Below are 18121 nucleotides of genomic sequence, written 5' to 3' on the forward strand. Positions count from 1 at the left end.
TGTCTGCTGTGGTTGTGTGAGGGGTGGTTACGGTGTCTGCTGTGGTTGTGTGAGTGGTGGTTGTGGTGTCTACTATGGTTGTGTGAGTGGTGGTTACGGTGTCTGCTGTGGTTGTGTGAGTGGTGGTTACGGTGTCTGCTGTGCTTGTGTGAGTGGTGGTTACGGTGTCTGCTGTGGTAGTGTGAGTGGTGGTTACGGTGTCTGCTGTGGTTGTGTGAGGGGTGGTTACGGTGTCTGCTGTGGTTGTGTGAGGGGTGGTTACGGTGTCTGCTGTGGTTGTGTGAGTGGTGGTTACGGTGTCTGCTGTGGTTGTGTGAGTGGTGGTTACGTCTGCTGTGGTTGTGTGAGTGGTGGTTACGGTGTCTGCTGTGGTTGTGTGAGTGGTGGTTACGGTGTCTGCTGTGGTTGTGTGAGTGGTGGTTACGGTGTCTACTGTGGTTGTGTGTGTGGTGGTTACGGTGTCTGCTGAGGTTTTGTGTGTGGTGGTTACGGTGTCTACTGTGTTTGTGTGAGTGGTGGTTACGTCTGCTGTGGTTGTGTGTGTGGTGATTACGGTGTCTGCTGTGGTTGTGTGTGTGGTGATTACGGTGTCTGCTGTGGTTGTGTGTGTGGTGGTTACGGTGTCTGCTGTGGTTGTGTGAGTGGTGGTTACGGTGTCTGCTGTGGTTGTGTGTGTGGTGGTTACGGTGTCTGCTGTGGTTGTGTGAGTGGTGGTTACAGTGTCTACTGTGGTTGTGTGTGTGGTGGTTATGGTGTCTGCTGTGGTTGTGTGAGTGGTGGTTACGGTGTCTGCTGTGGTTGTGTGTGTGGTTGTTACGGTGTCTACTGTGGTTGTGTGAGTGGTGGTTACAGTGTCTGCTGTGGTTGTGTGAGGGGTGGTTACGGTGTCTGCTGTGGTTGTGTGAGTGGTGGTTACGGTGTCTGCTGTGGTTGTGTGAGGGGTGGTTACGGTGTCTGCTGTGGTTGTGTGAGTGGTGGTTGTGGTGTCTACTATGGTTGTGTGAGTGGTGGTTACGGTGTCTGCTGTGGTTGTGTGAGTGGTGGTTACGGTGTCTGCTGTGCTTGTGTGAGTGGTGGTTACGGTGTCTGCTGTGGTAGTGTGAGTGGTGGTTACGGTGTCTGCTGTGGTTGTGTGAGGGGTGGTTACGGTGTCTGCTGTGGTTGTGTGAGTGGTGGTTACGGTGTCTGCGGTGGTTGTGTGAGGGGTGGTTACGGTGTCTGCTGTGGTTGTGTGAGTGGTGGTTGCGGTGTCTACTGTGGTTGTGTGAGTGGTGGTTACGTCTGCTGTGGTTGTGTGAGTGGTGGTTACGGTGTCTGCTGTGCTTGTGTGAGTGGTGGTTACGGTGTCTGCTGTGGTAGTGTGAGTGGTGGTTACGGTGTCTGCTGTGGTTGTGTGAGGGGTGGTTACGGTGTCTGCTGTGGTTGTGTGAGGGGTGGTTACGGTGTCTGCTGTGGTTGTGTGAGTGGTGGTTACGGTGTCTGCTGTGGTTGTGTGAGTGGTGGTTACGGTGTCTGCTGTGGTTGTGTGAGTGATGGTTACGGTGTCTGCTGTGGTAATGTGAGTGGTGGTTACGGTGTCTGCTGTGGTTGTGTGTTTGGTGGTTACGGTGTCTGCTGTGGTAGTGTGAGTGGTGGTTACGGTGTCTGCTGTGGTTGTGTGAGTGGTGGTTACGGTGTCTGCTGTGGTTGTGTGAGTGGTGGTTACGGTGTCTGCTGTGGTTGTGTGAGTGGTGGTTACGGTGTCTGCTGAGGTTGTGTGTGTGGTGGTTACGGTGTCTACTGTGGTTGTGTGTGTGGTGGTTATGGTGTCTGCTGAGGTTGTGTGTGTGGTGGTTACGGTGTCTACTGTGGTTGTGTGAGTGGTGGTTACGTCTGCTGTGGTTGTGTGTGTGGTGATTACGGTGTCTGCTGTGGTTGTGTGTGTGGTGATTACGGTGTCTGCTGTGGTTGTGTGTGTGGTGGTTACGGTGTCTGCTGTGGTTGTGTGAGGGGTGGTTACGGTGTCTGCTGTGGTTGTGTGTTTGGTGGTTACGGTGTCTGCTGTGGTTGTGTGAGTGGTGGTTACAGTGTCTACTGTGGTTGTGTGTGTGGTGGTTATGGTGTCTGCTGTGGTTGTGTGAGTGGTGGTTACGGTGTCTGCTGTGGTTGTGTGTGTGGTTGTTACGGTGTCTGCTGTGGTTGTGTGTGTGGTGGTTACGGTGTCTGCTGTGGTTGTGTGAGTGGTGGTTACGGTGTCTGCTGTGGTTGTGTGAGGGGTGGTTACGGTGTCTGCTGTGGTTGTGTGAGTGGTGGTTGCGGTGTCTACTGTGGTTGTGTGTATGGTGGTTACGGTGTCTGCTGTGGTATTGTGAGTGGTGGTTACGGTGTCTGCTGTGGTTGTGTGAGTGGTGGTTACGGTGTCTGCTGTGGTTGTGTGAGTGGTGGTTACGGTGTCTGCTGTGGTTGTGTGAGTGGTGGTTACGGTGTCTGCTGTGGTTGTGTGAGTGGTGGTTACGGTCTCTTCTGTGGTTGTTGTGAGTGGTGGTTACGGTGGGGGTTGGGGGGGGCAGTAGGGGGCTACCATGGGGTGACCCGTGTAATAGGGGTCTTCCGGGTAATGGGGTGCTTTGTATGTCCCGACTGAGGAGGGGACAGCAGAGGAGGAGCATGGCAACATGTCCCGGGGAGAGTTTTATTTAATAAATGTTTTTATTTCACCTTTATTTAACCAGGTAGGCTAGTTGAGAACAAGTTCTCATTTACAACTGCTACCTGGCCAAGATAAAGCAAAGCAGTGTGACACAAACAACAACACAGAGTTACACATGGAATAAACAAACATACAGTCAATAATACAATAGAGAAAGTCTATATACAGTCTATATACACTGGGGTGATAGATGTGCAGAAGATGAGTGTGCAAGTAGCGGTACTGGGGTGCAAAGGAGCAAAATAAATAAAATAAATAACAATATGGTGATGAGGTAGTTGGATGGAATATTTACAGGTTGGCTATGTACAGATGCAGTGATCTGTGAGCTGCTCTGACAGCTGGTGCTTAAAGCTAGTGAGGGAGATATGAGTCTCCAGCTTCAGTGATTTTTGCAGTTTGTTCCAGTCATTGGTAGCAGAGAACTGGAAGGAGAGACGGCCGAAGGAGGAATTGGCTTTGGAGGTGACCAGTGAAATATACCTGCTGGAGCGCGTGCTGCGAGTGGGTGCTGCTATGGTGACCAGTGAGCTGAGATAAGGCCTTGGCTCTACCTAGCAACGACTTATAGATGACCTGGAGCCAGTGGGTTTGGCAATGGATATGAAGCGAGGGCCAGCCAACAAGAGCATACAGTTCGCAGTGGTGGGTAGTATATGGGGCTTTGGTGACAAAACAAATGGCACTGTGATAGACTGCATCCAATTTGCTGAGTAGAGTGTTGGAGGCTATTTTGTAAATGACATCGCCGAAGTCAAGGATCGGTAGGATGGCCAGTTTTACTAGGGTGTGTTTGGCAGCATGAGTGAAGGATGCTTTGTTGCAAAATAGAAAGCCTACTCTAAATTACATTTTGATGGGAGATGCTTAATGTGTGTCTGGAAGGAGAGTTTACAGTCTAACCAGACACCTAGGTATTTGTAGTTGTCCACATATTCTAAGTCAGAACCGTTCAGAGTAGTGATGCTGAACGGGTGGGTAGGTGTGGGCAGCGATCGGTTGAAGAGCATGCATTTAGCTTTGCTTGCATTTAAGAGCAGTTGGAGGCCACGGAAGGAGAGTTGTATGGCATTTAAGCTTGTCTGGAGGTTTGTTAACACAGTGTCCAAAGAAGTGCCAGAAGTATATAGAATGGTGTTGTCTGCGTAGAGGTGGATCAGAAAATCACCAGCAGCAAGAGCGACATCATTGATGTATATGGAGGAAATAGTCAGCCCGAGGATTGAACCCTGTGGCACCCCCATAGAGACTGCCAGAGGTCCGGACAACAAGCCCTCCAATTTGACACTCTGAACTCTGTCAGAGAAGTAGTTGGTGAACCAGGCTAGGCAGTCATTTGAGAAACCAAGGCTGTTGAGTCTGCCGATAAGAATATGGTGATTGGCAGAGTCGAAAACCTTGGCCAGGTCAATGAATACAGCTGCACAGTATTGACTCTTATCGATGGCCGTTATGATATTGTTTAGGACCTTGAGCGTGGCTGAGGTGCACCCATTACCTGATCGGAAACCAGATTGCATTGCGGAGAAGGTACGGTGGGATTCAAAATGGTTGGTGATCTGTTTGTTACTTGGCTTTCGAAGACCTTAGAAAGGCAGGGTAGGATAGATATAGGTCTGTAGCAGTTTGGGTCTAGAGTGTCTCCCCCTTTGAAGAGGGGGATGACCGCGGCAGCTTTCCAATCTTTGGGGATCTCAGACGATACGAAAAAGAGGTTGAACAGGGTAGTAATAGGGGTTCCAACAATAGTAGTCACTGTTGATCAACGGCCCAGGGCTGTATTCAACATGTCTGACAAAAACACAATGACAGAAAGAGGGTTTAGATAAAACAAAAGTTGGCACATAGAATTCTTTGATCCTAATGAGTAGAAATACACTGCTCAAAAAAATAAAGGGAACACATAAACAACACAATGTAACTCCAAGTCAATCACACTTCTGTGAAATCAAACTGTCCACTTAGGAAGGAACACTGATTGACAATAAATTTCACATGCTGTTGTGCAAATGGAATAGACAACAGGTGGAAATTATAGGCAATTAGCAAGACACCCCCAATAAAGGAGTGGTTCTGCAGGTGGGGACCACAGACCACTTCTCAGTTCCTATGCTTCCTGGCTGATGTTTTGGTCACTTTTGAATGCTGGCGGTGCTTTCACTCTAGTGGTAGCATGAGATGGAGTCTACAACCCACACAAGTGGCTCAGGTAGTGCAGCTCATCCAGGATGGCACATCAATGCGAGCTGTGGCAAGAAGGTTTGCTGTGTCTGTCAGCGTAGTGTCCAGAGCATGGAGGCGCTACCAGGAGACAGGCCAGTACATCAGGAGACGTGGAGGAGGCCGTAGGAGGGCAACAACCCAGCAGCAGGACTGCTACCTCCGCCTTTGTGCAAGGAGGAGCAGGAGGAGCACTGCCAGAGCCCTGCAAAATGACCTCCAGCAGGCCACAAATGTGCATGTGTCTGCTCAAACGGTCAGAAATAGACTCCATGAGGGTGGTATGAGGGCGCAACGTCCACAGGTGGGGGTTGTGCTTACAGCCCAACACTGTGCAGGACGTTTGGCATTTGCCAGAGAACACCAAGATTGGCAAATTCGCCACTGGCGCCCTGTGCTCTTCACAGATGAAAGCAGGTTCACACTGAGCACATGTGACAGACGTGACAGAGTCTGGAGACGCCATGGAGAACGTTCTGCTGCCTGCAACATCCTCCAGCATGACCGGTTTGGCTTTGGGTCAGTCATGGTGTAGGGTGGCATTTCTTTGGGGGGCCGCACAGCCCTCCATGTGCTCGCCAGAGGTAGCCTGACTGCCATTAGGTACCGAGATGAGATCCTCAGACCCCTTGTGAGACCATATGCTGGTGTGGTTGGCCCTGGGTTCCTCCTAATGCAAGACAATGCTAGACCTCATGTGGCTGGAGTGTGTCAGCAGTTCCTGCAAGAGGAAGGCATTGATGCTATTGACTGGCCCGCCCGTTCCCCAGACCTGAATCCAATTGAGCACATCTGGGACATCATGTCTCACTCCATCCACCAATGCCACGTTGCACCACAGACTGTCCAGGAGTTGGAGGATGCTTTAGTCCAGGTCTGGGAGGAGATCCCTCAGGAGACCATCCACCACCTCATCAGGAGCATGCCCAGGCGTTGTAGGGAGGTCATACAGGCACGTGGAGGCCACACACACTACTGAGCCTCATTTTGACTTGTTTTAAGGACATTACATCAAAGTTGGATCAGCCTGTAGTGTGGTTTTCCACTTTAATTTTGACTGTGACTCCAAATCCAGACCTCCATGGGTTGATAAATTGGATTTCCATTGATTATTTTTGTGTGATTTTGTTGTCAGCACATTCAACTATGTAAAGAAAAAAGTATTTAATACAATTATTTCATTCATTTAGATCTAGGATGTGTTATTTTACTGTTCCCTTTATTTTTTTGAGCAGTATATATATATAATTTATATAATAACAACATGTGGATAATTGCTTAGACGCTGCTCATTAAAGCCCTTGAATGCCAGCACCTCTGCAGCCAGGGCAACAATCTCAGAAGACAGCCTCCACCGGATAACTGAAGACTGCACAGAAACAATTAGAACAGAGGATTGAATAGTGATACATTACACAAAAGCAAGCAATGAGAGTGTCAAGTATGAGGGCCCATAAAGGTAAATCGTAAATACCATACTGAACAAAAATATAATCCCAACATGCAGAAATTTCAATGATTTTACCGAGTTACAGTTCATATAAGGAAATCAGTCAATTTAAATAAATTCATTAGGCCCTAATCTATGGATTTCACATGACTGGGGAGCCAGGCTCAGACAATCAGAATTCGTTTTTTCCCATAAAAGGGTTTTACTACAGACAGAAATGCTCTTCAGTTTCATCAGCTGTCCGGGTTGCTGGTCTCAGACGATCCCGCCGGTGAAGAGCTGGATGTGGAGGTCCTGGGCTGGTGTGGTTACACGGGGTCTACGGTTGTGAGGCCGGTTGGACGTACTGCCAAATTCTCTAAAACAACATTGGAGACGGCTTATGGTAGAGAAATGAACACTAAATTCTCTGGCAACAACTCTGGTGGACATTCCTGCAGTCAGAATGCCAATTGCATGCTCCCTTTAAACTTGAGATATCTGTGGAATTGTGTTGTGTTGGCCTTTTATTGTCCCCATCACAAAGTGCAGCTGTGTAATGATCATATTGTTTAATCAGCTTCTTGATATGCCACACCTGTCAGATGGATGGATTATCTTGGCAAAGGAGAAATGTTCACTAACAGGGATGTAAATACATTTGTGCATAAAATTTGAGACAAATACGATTTTTGTGCTTGTGGAAAAATTCTGTGAACTTTTATTTCAGCTCATGAAACATAGGACCAACACTTTACACGTTGCGCTTATATTTTTGTTCAGTAGACATGAAAATGGCAGTTGGATGGTTGCGATGAGCCCTTGGTGAGCATACAGAGTCTGGGCCGTGTAGGAGCCACTCACAATCAGGTCATAATACTTCTGCCTCTGCTGACCTGCAGATACACACACACAAACATGCCCATAAGACAAGGTCGTCATATCTTTCAAAAATACTTACCTGTACAAAGATATTGAGTACTATCGTTTTCCATGTCTGCCTAAACACCTCTGTGCTTCAATATGTTTTTTTCCCCACACACAAAATCAAACACTAACAAAAAATCAAACCACAGAGACATGAAGCCTTGTCCTACCTAGATATCCAATTGAGAGTGAATGATGTTGCTCATGACAGAGGTTTTGTGCAGTTGTTTGACCGAGTTGTTAGCCTCCCTGGTGCTGGTGAAAAGCACACGGGTCAGGCCCAGGTGCTTACGGGTCTTGGGGTGAAACAATATATCCACCTCCCCAAAAATGGCGCACATCTCGGCCAGGAAGGACTCCTTGATGTTGTCATTGAGGAGAGTGAAAGTCACCTCCCTGGGGGAATGGGCTCAACAAAGAACTCATCCAGCTTTTTTTTTTTGGGGGGGGGGGGGGGGGGGGGGTATAAGTGAGGCAAGTGGAAGTGTGTGTTAAGGGATGAATACAGGAGTTAGACATTTAGTCATTTAGCAGACAGACAGTAAGTACATTCATCATAAGGTAGCTAAGTGAGACAACCCCATATCACAGTCATAGTAGGTACATTTTTACTTAGATAAGGTCAGTAAAGTCAGTGCTGGTAAGAAAAGAAGAGGGCCAGAGTTAGTGCAAGAAAGACAAGGGTTTTAGTAGAGGGGGTGGGGGGCTGTGGGATACATCAAGATATTTGGTGTCGAGGAAGGTTTTCAGATGTTTTCAGAAGATGTGCAGGCACTCGGCTGTCCTGACATTACGGGAAAGCTGTGTGCCTGGACCAGATCCTACAAGGTTGAGGGTCCCACAAATCTCCCACTAGGGAACCCCAATTCCTGTAGACTGTGGAGAAATGACAAGAGTCAAAGGCTCATGTTACAATAAAGTTCAACAACCACACATGCAGCAATCTCAGACATAACAGAAGTCATGTAAAAACAATACTAACCGGCACACAGAAATTGTTTTCAAATAGGTCGCCTATTTGACTGATAACACCTAGCCTACAGCCCAATACATTTTAAACTACATCTTATGTCTTATGTCTTAGATTGTAACAATTCCTCTACATTCCTTTTTTACAAATGACCCACTCAATCTCTAGACCAGATTTGTTTGCACTAAGCTGCAGTGGTAAAAGCCTACTGTCAAGAAATTACAATGACTACGTGACATATAATTCTGAAACACAATCCAGTTGATACATTTACAAAATGTCATTGCATTCATGCGTTGTATAAGTTTATCATTAGAAACATCTAACCGATACTGGCAGTTAACTTAACACTGAATAGACACTTGTTAGCCAGCTATAACATTCACAATTCCAGAGGTAACAATGCAAAAACAGTCTTAACGTTATTATCAGTTTATATTACCAGCATTGATCCACGTAGACTCGAGAAAAATAGACTTGCCATCTTTATCAATCAAATAGTCTGTAAGACTACTGTCAAGAAATGACATTAGCAATGTGACATAGCTAGCTAATTCTAAAACACAATCCAGTTGATAAATGTATAGAATGTCGTTGCATACATGCATTGTTATTTCTAACCTAGCTAGCTAGCATACTATAAACTCGCTCCAGCCTGAGTTGCTGTCAAAACAATGATAGCAATGGTACACTCTAGCTAGGGTAGCTAGCTAGTTGTTTAGCTAACTAGCATACCACTAACGTTCATTTCAACCCGCTAGTAATGATTCTTTTGATAACCACGTTAACAGGATGTAACATTGGTAAAGTAGCTAGATACTTCAGCTCACATTAACTTGCTAGATATATATAAACTCTGTTAGCATGTGTGACTAACATTAGCTTGAATACTTGGTTTAATTTAGCTAGAACATTAGCTTGCTCAGTTAGCAAAAAAACTATAATGAACAGTCACCTGCAAAAGAAAATTCAAGGAACTTGTTTATCTATTTTGTTGTGCTATTACATTTGTATTGGTGTTTCGTGTCCGATGTGCTCAGGGTGTTGTAACATGTCATTTGCGATGTGCATCATGAGCCAAGTCACTGTAGCCTATAATGTCACTTCCCCTGTAAGAACCATGAGCACGGACTGACTTGGCTTTGCTGTTGTGCAGCTGAAGCCTGCCAGCAGCCTGCCAGCATCCTACCTACCAAAGATTGTACCGTGTCCATTACAAAGTAGAAAAACAAATGTCTCTTATGGAAGATGCCAAAAGTTTGGAGACAATAATAGATGGCGAAGTCAAAAATATTGGTTTCCGTCTATGGCGAAGTTTTCACTATTATGCTTACGACAAATCCAGAACCAGTAGCCAGCTGACTAATGTTTTGAATACGGTGTAGTAAAAAACCTGCAAAAACAGATAGCATTAGCTAGCTAGATAAGGTTAGCAAGATAGCAAACTAATGTTCGCATGCTAAGTAGCTACACTGACAGCTTTCAATTTGTTGATGTTTCTCCAGTCCACGTGGAAATCACCAGGACATTCTTTCCCACCCCCAATTCGTGAATATATATACAATAGTGACCTCTCATTCAGAGAAAAAAAAGAAGAATAAGAGGAAAAAAGCCAAAAATGAAGCTTGGAAAGTGGCTACTGAGACCAGTGACAATCATAACCCAATAGAAAACGCTGAGGTTAATAAGGTAACCCGAAGGCGGTGCAGCTCTCTGCAGAATATAAAACAAGGCAGCCAAACATCAATGCTGGCTTTCATTCAAACAATCCGGAATCAACAAACACCCAAGTGGCCCAGGGTACCAAGCTCCCCATCAGAGTCTGGAGTTAGGTCACTTGCCGAAAAAAAGTCTGATATGGAGGATGTCATTCTGAGAGAAGTGGAGAAAAGTCTCCTTAATTAGCCACCCAGACCGAAATCATTGATGAATGGTGGAACATGCATGATTGAAATAATCTATATTTGAGTAGCCTATATTATCTGGTTCAGAGAAGGACATCTGTGTATGTGAGCATAACCTCTGTTGCTAACATGGCTTTTCAAGAGAATGAGCAATCTGCAGATAACTTTTTCAAACCATCCATCAGGCTAAAATGCTCTGGGACCCTCGTTCCAAGCCTAGACGAATATTGGGAGGTCATTTGAAAATTCATAGCATTATTTCTAAGAGTGAACGGGTAGAACATTTATTGAATGAGTCTAATCTTGATTTTTTTCAGTTTCTCTTGAACATGGCTGAAGAAATTGTCTCCTATTTCAGCCTTTAATGTTGCTGGATAGTCCATATTCAGGAGCAACAGGGGAGAGTGCAGGGGGGATGGATTGATTATGTACATGGAAGATAACTTTAAATTCAATCGTAACATATGGAAACATGCTAATGACCTTAAATGTATGGGGCTGAATGTCTTCCACTCCCCTCATATGTCTCTCACTATAATTGGATTATATCAACCACTAACATCTGATATATCGTTTTATGACCTTCTAAATGCCATGCTTAAAGAATGTGACTATAAGAAGGAGGTCATCTTCATGGGCGATTTCAATATAAATTGGGAAAACAAAACGTGCAGGAAAAAACTCTAAGACTATTTCAACCTGACTCAAATAATACAAGGTCCAACCAGAGTAACACAGTCATCCCAGACTCAAATTGATCTGGTGTTTACTAACAGACCTGATCGAAAAACTAAGTCCACTAACTTACAAACTGCCGTTTCTCAAATCAAATTGAATTGGTCACATACACGTGTTTAGCAGATGTTATTACGGGTGTAGCGAAATGTTTGTGCTTTTAGTTCCGAGAGTGCAGCAATATCTGAAAAGTTACTTTGGTGTTTAGAAAGCTCACTAAAAAGAGATTTAAGTACTTTACACCACTGCAATTATAGAATAAATGTTTCTCATATCGATGCCACATAGGCTGTTTTCTAAATGAGAATTTGTTTTTTAGGGGCACTTGCTCTTTAAGCAAACAAATGGGCTACAACAACCTGCCTAACTGACTGACTGACTGACTGATGCAATACTCCAGCGGCAGCATATTGTGGTAGACCTGTCACGCCCCAATGTGAAGGGTTTTATTACAGTAGTAATGTAATCACAATTAGCTGCTATGTGGGAGGTGCCATAAAAAGAGATCACCCACTGGGCAAAAACTGGTTGAATCAACATTATTTCCAATTAATTTCAACCAAAAATTGTAATGTGATGATGTTCAATCAATGTGGAAAACGTATAGGAATTTCATCTTTTTTTCACCCAACTTTTAACCTAAATCCAAAGATAAGGTGACAGTTTTCGTTGATTTCACATTGAATTCACGTTTGTTGACAACTCAACCAAATGTAAATCAAAACTAGACGTTGAACTGGTGTTGTTGCTAGTGCACACACAATATGATGGAAGCCAACCTTTAGGCCTACACATTAAACATCACAGTTTAATTGTTGTTGTGCTCATGTTTTGCTGTTCCTTTGCCTGTAATTTCAAGTGTTCATTCACAGACTTCAAATTGCGGTTTGAGTAAATATATTGATGTTGAATTATGTGGACACAAAACTACTCTATTGAGAGAATGCTTATTCCAACTAAACCTGATTTGTATCTGTTGTTTCCTCATCGTCCTGCTTTGCTGCCATCTCATTGGACGCCCAGACTGTCCGTCATGGCTTCCCCTATCAGCCGTCGTCCATGGCCCATGACCCAGTCCAGAAGATCCTGGCCATTGGGACCCAGAGCGGGGCCCTCAGACTGTATCCTTTCTGCTCTGTGTGGTGCTGTGTTCAACTCCATTGATCTGTTTGTGTTGTGTACACTAGCCCCTGGGTCCCTGAGGGGGAGGCCCTGTTTGGGGCTGCTCTCAGTCCAGCCCAGACCAGCAGCAGGTAGGTGGATGGATGGATGGATGGATAGAAAGACAATCAGAATGCCCTTGGAAGAGCAGGTTGAGCTCATGGGTGTTTATGTATACTCATTCTATCTATGTCTAATAGCACATATTACAGTAAAATGGCATGTTACACTGTAAAACAAAAAGAAAGCCTATTCTTTACTCTTAATCCTTGATATAGAGCTAGCAGCCAGTTTACAGGGACAACAGCTTTCTGTGCTTTATAACACAGAGCAGTGGAATGGCACCCCAGGGAGCCATAGCTACAGAGAGTACCTGCCCGCTATCTCGCCTCTTGCCTGCCTGCCTGCGTCAGGCCCCTTTACTGTTCCAGCATGTGTTCTCCCTGAAAGTAGCTCATTAAGATGTGATTACTGTCTGCCTTTCTGTCCCTCCTTGCTTTTCCCCGTTTCTGTCTCTCCCTGCTGTCTGCGTTTCTGACTCTCCCTGCTGTCTGTCTTTCTGTCTTTTCTGTCTCTCCCTGTTGTCTGTCTTTCTGTCTCTCCCTGTTGTCTGTCTTTCTGTCTCTCCCTGTTGTCTGTCTTTCTGTCTCTCCCTGTTGTCTGTCTTTCTGTCTCTCTCTGCTGTCTTTCTGTCTCCCTGTTGTCTGTCTTTCTGTCTCTCCCTGCTGTCTGTCTTTCTGTCTTTTCTGTCTCTCCCTGTTGTCTGTCTTTCTGTCTCTCCCTGTTGTCTGTCTTTCTGTCTCTCCCTGTTGTCTGTCTTTCTGTCTCTCCCTGTTGTCTGTCTTTCTGTCTCTCCCTGCTGTCTGTCTTTCTGTCTCTCTCTGCTGTCTTTCTGTCTCCCTGTTGTCTGTCTTTCTGTCTCCCTGCTTTCTTCTACACATGGGCTTAATGTCTACTTTCATCTGAATGGAAAGGTGAGACAAAAAAATTGTCTCAGTGCTACTGGTGCAGGATGACAGTGCCCTAAGATACTGATCTAAGGTCAGTTTAGCATACTATTTGCATTGGTATTAGATTGGTGTCAATCAAGATGGAACCACAGAGTTGTTGATATGCTGGCTATGCTGGTCAGTTTACGCTGAGACAACATGTGCTTTTTTTGACCACTTGAGCTGAAGTTAAACCATCAGTGAATGGTTTGGTGATTCTTCCTCCTCACTGATGTTGGTAGCTTTGAATTTGAGAGAGGAGAGAAGCATCTTAACTTCAGTCATATCTTTGATTGATGTCGATCAGATAGAAATAGGTTTTTATCTCAGGGAGAGGAAGGTGAATGGGGAGTCATGCAACCACCCACGCTGTTCCCTTCTCAGATCAGTGCTCTAGATGACGAATTGGCCTGCTTTTGCCTAATCTGAAGACGAAGATGCCTGATACAGAAGATATGCTGTTATTGGTCCTTTTTTGTCCTTTGATGAAGAGGATTTCTAGGAAGCTGAGTGTCTAGTTGTAGGCATTTGTTAGAGCTGTAGTTATGTAGCAATATATTTGCATTATGTCTATAACGTCTGCCCTGTAGCTCTATGTCTGCCCTGTAGCTCTATGTCTGTCCTGTAACTCTATGTCTGCCCTGTAGCTCTATGTCTGTCCTGTAACTCTATGTCTGCCCTGTAGCTTTATGTCTGTCCTGTAACTCTATGTCTGTGGTGTGGCTCTATGCTGTGAGTGCCTGCTATCTTTTTTCAATGTGTCTGTGGCGAGGCTGTTTGCGGTACTGTCCTCTCCTTTCCTCCCGTGGAGGATTACAGGATGTGGCAGATCAAGGGCCTGAGCCTGGCAGCGGGTAGTGCTGAGCGGGCTGGAGGACCAGGGGATGAGGAGAGGACAGGAAAGGATCCTCAGATCTGCCAGCCTAAGTGAATGCCCTGTGATCCTAAAAACGGTCCTATTTGTGATGCTGGGCAGGGTTAGGAGTATGTGTTTTCTGTCCCTTTGGTGTCGTCTGACTGAGAGTGAGAGAGGCTGGGGAAAGAGAGGGGAGAGAGAGACAAACACTCACATACACATACACACGTTTGTTGTACTATACTTGTGGGGAACAAACAATTGATTCCCATTCAAAATCCTATTTTCCCAAACCCCTAACCCTAACCGTAAGCCTAAAATAGCCTTTTTCCTGGTGGGGACTGGCGAAATGTCCCCACTTTTCTTTGTTTTACTATCCTTGTGAGGACTTTCGGTCCCCACAAGGATAGTAAAACCAAAAACACAGACAGACAGACAGACAGACAGACAGACAGACAGACAGACAGACAGACAGACAGACAGACAGACAGACAGACAGACAGACAGACAGACAGACAGACAGACAGACAGACAGACAGACAGACAGACAGACAGACAGACAGACAGACAGACAGACAGACAGACAGACAGACAGACAGACAGACAGACAGACAGACAGACAGACAGACAGACAGACAGACAGACAGACAGACAGACAGAGAAAGAGAAAGAGAAAGAGAAAAGGGTTCTGTTTGTCTGTCTGTTGATGTCATACTCCACCTAGCTGCTCAGGTTAGGCCCGTGCAGCTCCTGGGCCTTGCACCAGAATATTACTTATATTGTTCTGTGTGTTGTATTTTTTCGAATCCCCGAGCCGACTAGCTTAACCCTTATTTCTCCTGTAAGTTGCTCTGGATAAGAGAGTCTGCTAAATGATTAAAATAATTAAATGTACTACACACACCATCTCAATTGTTTCGGACCTATCTGCATCATAGGCATATCTCTGACGCAACATATTGTCTCACAATATGTGGAGAGCAATTGAAAGATGTCTGTCTGCACCAGAAGTTTAGCTACAGTATATTAAATGATCTGCTCATTGAAGTGAGAGAGAAGGGACTGTATTACTAATACAGACTGCAGAATGACCATATTACAGATGGAATGAGAGGAATAGCCCTACCTTGGGAAACCTCTCTGAGGGTACTTCCCTCCTTCACGGAACCACTGATCTAACATGACCAGATCAGTGAAATGTTTGCAGTGGTTTCGAGGCTTTCATCTACCCATCTGGCATACAGCACAAGATCAGTGATGGCTTCCAGAAATGGAGGAAACAAGGAAGGAGGGGTTTCCACAGTATTGAACCAGGCCCGTGCACAGTCTCTGGGTGTGTGTTTTGGGTGACCTGTTGGTGTTTCTAGTGGGCAGTGTCCAGGGTTGTCGCTCCGCACATCAACAGATTATCTCATCTGCACACACACACACACACACACACACACACACACACACACACACACACACACACACACACACACACACACACACACACACACACACACACACACACACACACACACACACACACACACACACACACACACATGGCTAAAACGCAACATTGAATCACAATGTACACTACATGGCCAAAAGTAGGTAGACACCCCTTTAAATGAGTGGATTTGAATATTTCAGTCACGTCCATTGCTGACAGGTGTATAACATCGAGCATACAGCCTTGCAATCTCCATAGACAAACATTGGCAGTAGAATGGCCTTACAGAAGAGCTCAGTGACGTTCAACATGGCACAGTCATAGGATGCCACCTTTCCAACAAGTCAATTCGTCATATTTCTGCCCTGCTAGAGTTTCCCCGGTCAACTGTAAGTGCTGCTATTGTGAAGTGGAAGCAATGTCAGCACAAGAACTGTTCGTCGCGAGCGTCATGAAATGGTTTCCAGGGCCAAGCAGCTGCACACAAGCCGAAGATCAACATGCACAATGCCAAGCGTTGGCTGGAAGGGTGTAAAGTTTGCCGCCAGTGGAAACGCGTTCTCTGGAGTGATGAATCATGCTTCACCATCTGGCAGTCCGACGGACGAATCGGACTTTGGCGGATGCCAGGAGAACACTACCTGCCGAGTGCATAGTGCCTGGGGCTGTTTTTCATGGTTTGGACTAGGCTCTTCAGTTCCAGTGAAGGGAAATACTAACGCTACAGCATACAATGACATTCTAGACAATTCTGTGCTTCCAACATTGTGGCAACAGTTTGGGGAAGGCCCTTGCGTGTTTCAGCATGACAATGCCTCTGTGCACAAAGCGAGGTCCATACAGAAATGGTTTGTCGACATCGGTGTGGAAGAACTTGACTGGCCTGCACAAAGCCCTGACCTCAACCCCATAGAACACCTTTCGGATGAATTGTAACGCTGACTGCAAGCCAGTCCTAGTCACCCAACACCAGTGCCCCACCTCACTAATGCTCTTGTGGCTGAATGGAGCCAAGTCCCTGCAGCAATGTTCCAACATCTTGTGGAAAGCCTTCCCAGAAGAGTGAAGGCTGTTATAGCAGCAAAGGGGGGACCAACTCCATATTAATGCCCATGAATTTGGAATGAGATGTTTGACGAGCAGGTGTCCACATACTTTTGGTCAAGTAGTTCAGCACCTGTATGCATTGTTTTACCTGTTGTAGTATTTTGTTGTAGCATGCCACATTAGTTATTGCATTCTAATTGCAGAGTTGTACACTACATATCGACCCATGTCTGTTGATTGTTTAATGCATAGTATTAGTATTACAATGTGAATAGTATCTCTATGTGGCTTTTCCTTCCGATTCTGTCGAGGTCTGACTCTGAATGTAAAGATCTGTCTGTAGAGACCTGACAGCAGCGATCTGGCTACAGAGGGCTAGCTTCACACAGAGCGAGTAGAGTAGCTAACACTGATGCTGGATGGAGCGAGAGATTTACACAGAGTAGGGCAGCCAGTATCACAGCGCAGAAATGTTGCATTTTCCAGGTCAGAAGCCATTGTGTATATACTGTATTTATTGATTTATCTATTTGTTGATTTATTCAATTCTTTATATAATTTTTCATCCCTCCCTTCCCTGTCCAGGCGTCTCTCGTCGGGAGCTAACCATTTTAGATGGCACTCCACAGTACAGACCAGGCCTGGGGTTGTGTGTGTGTCAGTACTTACGTAATGCGCTGGATCTCAGGGAACGGAAGGCAAGGCTGAATGAGACAGCAACAGTGTCATCAAAGGAGCTGGCTGCTGTGTGTGTGTGTGTGTGTGTGTGTGTGTGTGTGTGTGTGTGTGTGTGTGTGTGTGTGTGTGTGTGTGTGTGTGTGTGTGTGTGTGTGTGTGTGTGTGTGTGTGTGTGTGTGTGTGTGTGTGTGTGTGTGTGTGTGTGTGTGTGTGTGTGTGTGTGTGCATTTGATGTGAGTGTGCATATGTTTGTGTGTCTCTGTGTCTGCCTGGCTCCGGTATGCACATACAGTACCAGTACACAGCTACTCATTCAAGGGTTTTTCTTTATTTTGACTATTTTCTACATTGTAGAATAATAGAGAAGACATCAAAACTATGAAATAACACATATAGAATCATGTAGTAACTAAAAAAGTGTTAGCCAAATGAAAATGAAATGAATGAAAATATATTTTAGATTTTAGATTCTTCACAGTAGCCACCCTTTGCCTTTATGACAGCTTTGCACTCTCCTGGCATTTTCTCAACCAGCTTCACCTGGAATGCTTTTCCAACAGTCTTGAAGGAGTTCCCACATATGTGAGCACTTGTTGGTGGCGTTTCCTTCACTCTGCGGTCCAACTCATCCCAAACCATCTCAATTGGGTTGAGGTCGGGTGATTGTGGAGACCAGGTCAACTGATGCAGCACTCCTTCTTGGTCAAATAGCCCTTACTCAGCCTGGAGGTGTGTTGAGTCAATGTCCTGTTGAAAAACAAATGATAGTCCCACTAAGCGCAAACCAGATGGGATGGCGTATTGCTTTAGAATGCTGTGGTAGCCATGCTGGTTAAGTGTGCCTTGAATTCTAAATAAATCAGTGTCACCAGCAAAGCATCCCCACACCATCACACCTCCTCCTCCATGCTTCACGGTGGGAACCACACATGCAGAGATCATCCACTCACCTATTCTGCGTCTCACGAAGACACGGCGGTTGGTTTGACTTTTTTTGTAGATGTTCCAAAGGAGTGCATCAGTGGCTTGTATGTGTGGAGGCCTGGAGATGCTAAACGTGTTTATGTTAATTAACGGT

General features: G+C 45.5%; 1 protein-coding gene across 6 annotated transcripts in view; it reads left to right on the forward strand.

The window, feature by feature from the left end:
* The window catches only part of LOC106607991 (syntaxin-binding protein 5), a 155335-nt gene that overhangs the window by 10829 nt on the left and 126385 nt on the right, over positions 1–18121 (forward strand). For all 6 annotated transcript variants that reach the window (XM_082976962.1, XM_014205559.3, XM_082976963.1 and 3 more), the window contains exon 2: positions 11898–11995. In XM_082976962.1, the coding sequence (XP_082833088.1) occupies positions 11898–11995 (98 nt within the window). The remainder of the gene's footprint in view (positions 1–11897; positions 11996–18121) is intronic.

The sequence above is a fragment of the Salmo salar genome, chromosome 06 (genome assembly GCF_965601325.2).
Source record: "Salmo salar chromosome 06, fSalSal1, whole genome shotgun sequence".
In the NCBI taxonomy this organism is placed as follows: Eukaryota; Metazoa; Chordata; class Actinopteri; order Salmoniformes; family Salmonidae; genus Salmo; species Salmo salar.